The following is a 10,634-nucleotide window of genomic DNA, read 5'->3' on the forward strand; positions in this document are numbered from 1 at the left end:
TGACAGAATATATGTTATAATGAGTTCTGTTGTTAGGCCGTAGAGCAACATGACAGAATATATGTTATAATGAGTTCTGTTAGGCCGTAGAGCAACATGACAGAATAAATGACACCCAAGGGCAAAGTGTTACTGATGATGCCCCTGCCTGCTACGATGAAAGGTGTGTGTGTGTGCATGTGTGTGTGTGATCGTGCACAGGGGTCACCTGGGCCTCTCTCTTTGGCTTGAAGAAGGAGGGAAGCATAATTATTGAGGTCTAAGTAACAGTGAGAGTGTGAACACAGGAAGCAGAGAGGTCAGAGGTCATTGGAGACCAAACGGATCTGTGTTCATGACAGAGGAAAACATGAGTGAGGAAGAAGAAAGGCAAATGCAGAGAGAGAGAAAGAGAGAGAGAAAGAAGGACAGAGAAAATCTATTGAGAAATGTTTGGGAGAGAGATAAAGAGGACTGTCACAGAAAGAAAGGCAGACAGACAGAAATGTAGGAAGAGAGAGAGAGAGGTAGAGCTGAAAGAGGGAGAGAGTGAGATGGGGGCTGAGAGAGAGAGCGAGAGGGGTAGAGATGAAACAGAGAGACAGAGTGAGAAAGAGAGAGAGAGAGAGAGAGAGAGAGAGAGAGAGAGAGAGAGAGAGAGAGAGAGAGAGAGAGAGAGAGAGAGAGAGAGAGAGAGAGAGAGAGAGAGAGAGAGAGAGAGAGAGAGAGAGAGGAGAGAGCTGAAGGGGAGAGGCAGAGACTGCAGTAGGGTATGGTGTATGTTGCTATCTGCAGCAGTGACAGATTTTGCTGAGTCAGAGTAGAGACTCTCCAAGCTGCAGCAGCCTTGTGTGTTAGTAGTACGGTTTACCTGCAGCACTGCGTCATAGTAGACTGGAGTCACGCTCTACTGCTCAACACTGCCACCCAATGGTGAGACAAGAAACAACACCTGAGATGCAATGCCATGTTGAAAGATCTCAGTTGTTGGAACTAATGCAATGTACCAAGAGGCCTCATAACCATACCAACTAGCAACGAATACTGTTCTTTTGGAAACCCTTCAGCCTTTGCACTACAGCATTACACATTGACTGTATCTATGTGTTAGCAAGCTGACCTGTGTGGTCTGGCTATGGTGCATAAGTCAGTCAGTGTAGTAGTCAGTCACAGTATTATATCATCTATATGGTAGTAGTGGCCTTGCACATAGGAGACAAATAGAGTCAGTTCTGTCAGCAGGAAAAGTCCAGTGTTTTTTTAACTCTTCACAGATGTGCTTCTCTGAACTACAGTCTTCTCTCCTCACTGGCACAGAACAACTAGCCCAGAGCAACTAGCCCAGAGCAACTAGCACAGAGCAACTAGCCCAGAGCAACTAGCCCAGAGCAACTAGCCCAGAGCAACTAGCCCAGGGCAACTAGCCCAGAGCAACTAGCCCAGAGCAACTAGCCCAGAGCAACTGGCCCAGGGCAACTGGCCCAGAGCAACTAGCCCAGAGCAACTAGCCCAGAGCAACTAGCCCAGGGCAACTAGCCCAGGGCAACTAGCCCAGAGCAACTAGCCCAGAGCAACTAGCCAAACTATTACTGGACAAGATGTGTATTAGCATTAATGAAATGTGACCCAATATGACCCAATATACTACCCAATATACTAAAGGTTATAGTTCATATACTAAAGGTTATAGTTCATATACTAAAGGTTATAATTCATATACTAAAGGTTATAATTCATATACTAAAGGTTATAGTTCATATACTAAAGGTTATAGTTCATATACTAAAGGTTATAGTTCATATACTAAAGGTTATAGTTCATATACTAAAGGTTATAATTCATATACTAAAGGTTATAGTTCATATACTAAAGGTTATAGTTCATATACTAAAGGTTATAGTTCATATACTAAAGGTTATAGTTCATATACTAAAGGTTATAATTCATATACTAAAGGTTATAATTCATATACTAAAGGTTATAGTTCATATACTAAAGGTTATAGTTCATATACTAAAGGTTATAGTTCATATCTGGGGCGGCAGGTAGCCTAGTGGTTAGGTCGTTGGACTAGTAACTGAAAGGTTGCAAGATCGAATCCCCGAGCTGACAAGGTAGAAATCTGACGCAGGGTTTCACTCACACATGCAGGGTTATCTCGCCAATCGCTTGGACAATAAGCCTTTGATTAGTTAGCTTTTTCCTTGAGTCATTGACATGGAAAAGTACCACAGCTGTGTGTGACTGTAAACTGATCCTTTCTTTCTCTTCTTTCTCTTCTTTTAGAGAAACTCTACAACTCAAATGGACGAGAGCTGAGGAGAGCCCTGTTTTCCCTCAAGCAGATCTTTCAGGTAATGTTCCCCTCCCTTTTGTCTTAGCAGCAGCCTGAGAATGTCAGATTCATTAATACTGCAACGATAGTCTACTAATGGCTCTTGTTTATCATTAACTATCACACATTCGCCCATATGACACACACACACACACGTGTATGCACATATGCACGAGTGTGTTGGACACACACACACACGCACACACACACACACACACACACACACACACACACACACACACACACACACACACACACACACACACACACACACACACACGCATGCTTTGTACAGCAAGTGCTCATACAAACATACTTAACACAAACACACACACTGTACAGTAATATTTTCCTAGCTATCTGAACAGAGCTCTGCAGTGAGAGTAGACTGCCTCCGTGGCAGCTATGCTGTACTCTGCTGTGCTCAGGTCCATGCTTGGCCAGAGCCCTGCTTCACACACTGGGGCTGGCTGGCCTGGCAGGGAATCACTGTGGAGGCTAGAGGGGGAGTGTTAAACATCACTTCAGGAGACCGTTGGAAGGAAAAGTGAGCTACAGATGTTGACAGAGAAATACAGGAATAGATCAGGACGTCTCACTGTGGCTGTGCACACTTGGAATGACTAGGTCAGGTTTGGAGGAAGTGCATGTTACCACACACACACACACATACACACACACACACATACACACAAGCAACTGCACTTGAGTAACCTCTCCCCTAAAGAGCTTGTATCAATATAGTGCGTCCATGTGTTTGGATGAAGAAACCCTGTTAAAATGTTGTCTGCTGCAGGTCTATACCTAAATGTTATCAGAAGGTACAGTGTCTCCAGCTCTGTGGTCTCAGACTGTGTAATATTTCAGTTCCAGCCCAGCTGTGTGTGTCTGGAACTTTCTCTCTCTGTGTGAGTACACACTTGTATACACAGTGGTTTTGCCAAATGACTGGGCTCTCCATCATGTAGAAGCTGTCCTGGAAACACTGGTGTGTATTCCTATGAGGGAGGGGAGCTCTAAGACTGACCACCCAACAGTATATACACACACACACACACACACACACACACACACACACACACACACACACACACACACACACACACACACACACACACACACACACACACACACACCTCTCCCCCTCACTCCCCACCTGAGCACTAGCTCCTAGCCTAGCGTTGCATAGCCCACTCCGAAGCCTGATGAAAACCTCCCTCCTGTACTTAAATGACTGAGCCGTCGACAGGTGTGAGAGCCCCAGGCGGGTTTGTCGTCTAGGAGAAGAACATAAAGTGCAGGATTTGGCAAGCGGACATGAGGCTCTGCAAATAAAATACTACTGTAACATGCTGAAATATAGGAGACAATCTCAGCAGAAATATACAAATATGACAGGGTCATTCACTATGTATTTCAGGGTTATGATAATACTGTGTTTTTCCTTATATTCCATGTCCCAGTATCGAAGCACTGCTACAGTGGTCTTAGTTGTCCTCTTCAATATTGTAAGATATTTGTCTCGTATTAAGTCAAAAAGACTTGGATAAACAGTCCACTAAAACATGCCTTTTCATGTAGCTCTCCCAAGGCCTTTTGATATTACAAAACTGGACAGGCTGCCAATGAAACATTGTGTGGAATAGATCAGGACGTCAAAGTGAAAGAAATAGCACTGAGCTCAGATCAGATGGTTCAGTATAAAGAAATAGCACTGAGCTCAGATCAGCTGGTTCAGTATAAAGAAATAGCACTGAGCTCAGATCAGATGGTTCAGTATAAAGAAATAGCACTGAGCTCAGATCAGATGGTTCAGTATAAAGAAATAGCACTGAGCTCAGATCAGATGGTTCAGTATAAAGAAATAGCACTGAGCTCAGATCAGATGGTTCAGTATAAAGAAATAGCACTGAGCTCAGATCAGTTGGTTCAGTATAAAGAAATAGCACTGAGCTCAGATCAGTTGGTTCAGTATAAAGAAATAGCACTGAGCTCAGATCAGTTGGTTCAGTATAAAGAAATAGCACTGAGCTCAGATCAGATGGTTCAGTATAAAGAAATAACACTGAGCTCAGATCAGTTGGTTCAGTATAAATTGCTCTCCCAGTGGGTAGCACCCTGTTCCCTTTATAGTGCACTACTTTTGACCAGGGCCTCATAGGACTCTAGTCAAAAGTAGTGCACTACATAGGGAATAGGGTGCCATTTAGGACTGAAGCAAGCTGGGAACCTGTTGTTCAGAAATACATTCATCCAATTGGATCAATTAGATTAGAGCTAATTGTGTTATAGTAGGGTTATAGCCACAGAGTTGAAGGTTATTCAACAGGGCCCCATGCCTTTTGTGTGTAATAAGGCACTCCTGATCTAGTAATTAAAGGGGTTCTCCAGCCATAGTTCCCTAGACACATTGTCTACATTGAATTTCACTCCTGAGGACTATTTTCCTTCCCAGTATCCACTGGGCCTAAAACACAAGGTCAAAACAAGTTCCTTCCTATTGTAATATTCTGTTCAGAAGGTATGTTGATGTTTGGTGTCCTGATTCCAGTGTGTACGTAGCCTACAGTAACCATCTCTCCTGTCATACCTGACAGCAGGGTTTCACACATAGGTTCCGAGGCCCCCCTGGGTGCAAGTGTAGGTTTGTGCCCTAACACTAACCAACTCATCATCAAGCTTGGATTACTTCAATCAGCTGTGTAGTGCTGGGGGGGGGGGGGGAACTAAATGTGCTCCCAGGAGGTGGCCCCAGGAGACAGAGTTCGGGAAACACTTCCCTATATTTATGTATTTTTTTATGAACCTTTATTTAACTAGGCAAGTGAGTTAAGAACAAATTCTTATTTACAATGACGGCCTACCACAGACAACGCTGGGCCAATTGTGCACCGCCCTATGGGACTCCCAATTACAGCCAGTTGTGATACAGCCTGGAATGGAACCAGGGTGTCTATAGTGATGCCTCTAGCACTGAGATGCAGTGTCTTAGACCGCTGTGATACAGCCTGGAATGGAACCAGGGTGTCTATAGTGATGCCTCTAGCACTGAGATGCAGTGTCTTAGACCTCTGTGATACAGCCTGGAATGGAACCAGGGTGTCTATAGTGATGCCTCTAGCACTGAGATGCAGTGTCTTAGACCGCTGTGATACAGCCTGGAATGGAACCAGGGTGTCTATAGTGATGCCTCTAGCACTGAGATGCAGTGTCTTAGACCGCTGTGATACAGCCTGGAATGGAACCAGGGTGTTCTAGTGATGCCTCTAGCACTGAGATGCAGTGTCTTAGACCGCTGTGATACAGCCTGGAATGGAACCAGGGTGTCTATAGTGATGCCTCTAGCACTGAGATGCAGTGTCTTAGACCGCTGTGATACAGCCTGGAATGGAACCAGGGTGTCTATAGTGATGCCTCTAGCACTGAGATGCAGTGTCTTAGACTGCTGTGATACAGCCTGGAATGGAACCAGGGTGTTCTAGTGATGCCTCTAGCACTGAGATGCAGTGTCTTAGACCGCTGTGATACAGCCTGGAATGGAACCAGGGTGTCTATAGTGATGCCTCTAGCACTGAGATGCAGTGTCTTAGACCTCTGTGATACAGCCTGGAATGGAACCAGGGTGTCCTAGTGATGCCTCTAGCACTGAGATGCAGTGTCTTAGACCGCTGTGATACAGCCTGGAATGGAACCAGGGTGTCTATAGTGATGCCTCTAGCACTGAGATGCAGTGTCTTAGACCGCTGTGATACAGCCTGGAATGGAACCAGGGTGTCTATAGTGATGCCTCTAGCACTGAGATGCAGTGTCTTAGACCGCTGTGATACAGCCTGGAATGGAACCAGGGTGTCTATAGTGATGCCTCTAGCACTGAGATGCAGTGTCTTAGACCGCTGTGATACAGCCTGGAATGGAACCAGGGTGTCTATAGTGATGCCTCTAGCACTGAGATGCAGTGTCTTAGACCGCTGTGATACAGCCTGGAATGGAACCAGGGTGTCTATAGTGATGCCTCTAGCACTGAGATGCAGTGTCTTAGACCGCTGTGATACAGCCTGGAATGGAACCAGGGTGTCTATAGTGATGCCTCTAGCACTGAGATGCAGTGTCTTAGACCTCTGTGATACAGCCTGGAATGGAACCAGGGTGTTCTAGTGATGCCTCTAGCACTGAGATGCAGTGTCTTAGACCTCTGTGATACAGCCTGGAATGGAACCAGGGTGTTCTAGTGATGCCTCTAGCACTGAGATGCAGTGTCTTAGACCGCTGTGATACAGCCTGGAATGGAACCAGGGTGTCCTAGTGATGCCTCTAGCACTGAGATGCAGTGTCTTAGACCTCTGTGATACAGCCTGGAATGGAACCAGGGTGTCTATAGTGATGCCTCTAGCACTGAGATGCAGTGTCTTAGACCTCTGTGATACAGCCTGGAATGGAACCAGGGTGTTCTAGTGATGCCTCTAGCACTGAGATGCAGTGTCTTAGACCGCTGTGATACAGCCTGGAATGGAACCAGGGTGTCTATAGTGATGCCTCTAGCACTGAGATGCAGTGTCTTAGACCGCTGTGATACAGCCTGGAATGGAACCAGGGTGTCTATAGTGATGCCTCTAGCACTGAGATGCAGTGTCTTAGACCGCTGTGATACAGCCTGGAATGGAACCAGGGTGTCTATAGTGATGCCTCTAGCACTGAGATGCAGTGTCTTAGACCTCTGTGATACAGCCTGGAATGGAACCAGGGTGTCTATAGTGATGCCTCTAGCACTGAGATGCAGTGTCTTAGACCCCTGTGATACAGCCTGGAATGGAACCAGGGTGTCTATAGTGATGCCTCTAGCACTGAGATGCAGTGTCTTAGACCGCTGTGATACAGCCTGGAATGGAACCAGGGTGTCTATAGTGATGCCTCTAGCACTGAGATGCAGTGTCTTAGACCACTGTGATACAGCCTGGAATGGAACCAGGGTGTCTATAGTGATGCCTCTAGCACTGAGATGCAGTGTCTTAGACCTCTGTGATACAGCCTGGAATGGAACCAGGGTGTTCTAGTGATGCCTCTAGCACTGAGATGCAGTGTCTTAGACCGCTGTGATACAGCCTGGAATGGAACCAGGGTGTTCTAGTGATGCCTCTAGCACTGAGATGCAGTGTCTTAGACCTCTGTGATACAGCCTGGAATGGAACCAGGGTGTCTATAGTGATGCCTCTAGCACTGAGATGCAGTGTCTTAGACCGCTGTGATACAGCCTGGAATGGAACCAGGGTGTTCTAGTGATGCCTCTAGCACTGAGATGCAGTGTCTTAGACCTCTGTGATACAGCCTGGAATGGAACCAGGGTGTCTATAGTGATGCCTCTAGCACTGAGATGCAGTGTCTTAGACCGCTGTGATACAGCCTGGAATGGAACCAGGGTGTCTATAGTGATGCCTCTAGCACTGAGATGCAGTGTCTTAGACCGCTGTGATACAGCCTGGAATGGAACCAGGGTGTTCTAGTGATGCCTCTAGCACTGAGATGCAGTGTCTTAGACCGCTGTGATACAGCCTGGAATGGAACCAGGGTGTCTATAGTGATGCCTCTAGCACTGAGATGCAGTGTCTTAGACCGCTGTGATACAGCCTGGAATGGAACCAGGGTGTTCTAGTGATGCCTCTAGCACTGAGATGCAGTGTCTTAGACCGCTGTGATACAGCCTGGAATGGAACCAGGGTGTCTATAGTGATGCCTCTAGCACTGAGATGCAGTGTCTTAGACCGCTGTGATACAGCCTGGAATGGAACCAGGGTGTCTATAGTGATGCCTCTAGCACTGAGATGCAGTGTCTTAGACCGCTGTGATACAGCCTGGAATGGAACCAGGGTGTCTATAGTGATGCCTCTAGCACTGAGATGCAGTGTCTTAGACCTCTGTGATACAGCCTGGAATGGAACCAGGGTGTCCTAGTGATGCCTCTAGCACTGAGATGCAGTGTCTTAGACCGCTGTGATCCAGCCTGGAATGGAACCAGGGTGTTCTAGTGATGCCTCTAGCACTGAGATGCAGTGTCTTAGACCGCTGTGATACAGCCTGGAATGGAACCAGGGTGTCTATAGTGATGCCTCTAGCACTGAGATGCAGTGTCTTAGACCGCTGTGATACAGCCTGGAATGGAACCAGGGTGTCTATAGTGATGCCTCTAGCACTGAGATGCAGTGTCTTAGACTGCTGTGATCCAGCCTGGAATGGAACCAGGGTGTCTATAGTGATGCCTCTAGCACTGAGATGCAGTGTCTTAGACCGCTGTGATACAGCCTGGAATGGAACCAGGGTGTCTATAGTGATGCCTCTAGCACTGAGATGCAGTGTCTTAGACCTCTGTGATACAGCCTGGAATGGAACCAGGGTGTCCTAGTGATGCCTCTAGCACTGAGATGCAGTGTCTTAGACCTCTGTGATACAGCCTGGAATGGAACCAGGGTGTCCTAGTGATGCCTCTAGCACTGAGATGCAGTGTCTTAGACCTCTGTGATACAGCCTGGAATGGAACCAGGGTGTCTATAGTGATGCCTCTAGCACTGAGATGCAGTGTCTTAGACCGCTGTGATACAGCCTGGAATGGAACCAGGGTGTCTATAGTGATGCCTCTAGCACTGAGATGCAGTGTCTTAGACCGCTGTGATACAGCCTGGAATGGAACCAGGGTGTTCTAGTGATGCCTCTAGCACTGAGATGCAGTGTCTTAGACCTCTGTGATACAGCCTGGAATGGAACCAGGGTGTCTATAGTGATGCCTCTAGCACTGAGATGCAGTGTCTTAGACCGCTGTGATACAGCCTGGAATGGAACCAGGGTGTCTATAGTGATGCCTCTAGCACTGAGATGCAGTGTCTTAGACCTCTGTGATACAGCCTGGAATGGAACCAGGGTGTTCTAGTGATGCCTCTAGCACTGAGATGCAGTGTCTTAGACCGCTGTGATACAGCCTGGAATGGAACCAGGGTGTCTATAGTGATGCCTCTAGCACTGAGATGCAGTGTCTTAGACCTCTGTGATACAGCCTGGAATGGAACCAGGGTGTTCTAGTGATGCCTCTAGCACTGAGATGCAGTGTCTTAGACCGCTGTGATACAGCCTGGAATGGAACCAGGGTGTCTATAGTGATGCCTCTAGCACTGAGATGCAGTGTCTTAGACCTCTGTGATACAGCCTGGAATGGAACCAGGGTGTCCTAGTGATGCCTCTAGCACTGAGATGCAGTGTCTTAGACCTCTGTGATACAGCCTGGAATGGAACCAGGGTGTCTATAGTGATGCCTCTAGCACTGAGATGCAGTGTCTTAGACCTCTGTGATACAGCCTGGAATGGAACCAGGGTGTTCTAGTGATGCCTCTAGCACTGAGATGCAGTGTCTTAGACCGCTGTGATACAGCCTGGAATGGAACCAGGGTGTCTATAGTGATGCCTCTAGCACTGAGATGCAGTGTCTTAGACCGCTGTGATACAGCCTGGAATGGAACCAGGGTGTCTATAGTGATGCCTCTAGCACTGAGATGCAGTGTCTTAGACCGCTGTGATACAGCCTGGAATGGAACCAGGGTGTCTATAGTGATGCCTCTAGCACTGAGATGCAGTGTCTTAGACCGCTGTGATACAGCCTGGAATGGAACCAGGGTGTCTATAGTGATGCCTCTAGCACTGAGATGCAGTGTCTTAGACCTCTGTGATACAGCCTGGAATGGAACCAGGGTGTCTATAGTGATGCCTCTAGCACTGAGATGCAGTGTCTTAGACCCCTGTGATACAGCCTGGAATGGAACCAGGGTGTCTATAGTGATGCCTCTAGCACTGAGATGCAGTGTCTTAGACCACTGTGATACAGCCTGGAATGGAACCAGGGTGTCTATAGTGATGCCTCTAGCACTGAGATGCAGTGTCTTAGACCTCTGTGATACAGCCTGGAATGGAACCAGGGTGTTCTAGTGATGCCTCTAGCACTGAGATGCAGTGTCTTAGACCGCTGTGATACAGCCTGGAATGGAACCAGGGTGTTCTAGTGATGCCTCTAGCACTGAGATGCAGTGTCTTAGACCTCTGTGATACAGCCTGGAATGGAACCAGGGTGTCTATAGTGATGCCTCTAGCACTGAGATGCAGTGTCTTAGACCGCTGTGATACAGCCTGGAATGGAACCAGGGTGTTCTAGTGATGCCTCTAGCACTGAGATGCAGTGTCTTAGACCGCTGTGATACAGCCTGGAATGGAACCAGGGTGTCTATAGTGATGCCTCTAGCACTGAGATGCAGTGTCTTAGACCGCTGTGATACAGCCTGGAATGGAA

At 47.2% G+C, this 10,634-nt stretch overlaps 1 protein-coding gene across 1 annotated transcript in view; it reads left to right on the plus strand.

Annotated features, from left to right (window-relative positions):
- Nucleotides 1–2,261: 2,261 nt before the first annotated feature.
- The window catches only part of LOC120030952 (FH1/FH2 domain-containing protein 3-like), a gene marked incomplete at its 5' end in the record, with an annotated part of 90,539 nt that continues 82,166 nt past the window's right edge, over nucleotides 2,262–10,634 (plus strand). Inside the window, one exon of the mRNA XM_038976459.1 lies at nucleotides 2,262–2,333. Within this exon, the coding sequence (XP_038832387.1) occupies nucleotides 2,262–2,333 (72 nt within the window). The remainder of the gene's footprint in view (nucleotides 2,334–10,634) is intronic.

This window comes from Salvelinus namaycush, chromosome 37 (assembly GCF_016432855.1).
Source record: "Salvelinus namaycush isolate Seneca chromosome 37, SaNama_1.0, whole genome shotgun sequence".
In the NCBI taxonomy this organism is placed as follows: Eukaryota; Metazoa; Chordata; class Actinopteri; order Salmoniformes; family Salmonidae; genus Salvelinus; species Salvelinus namaycush.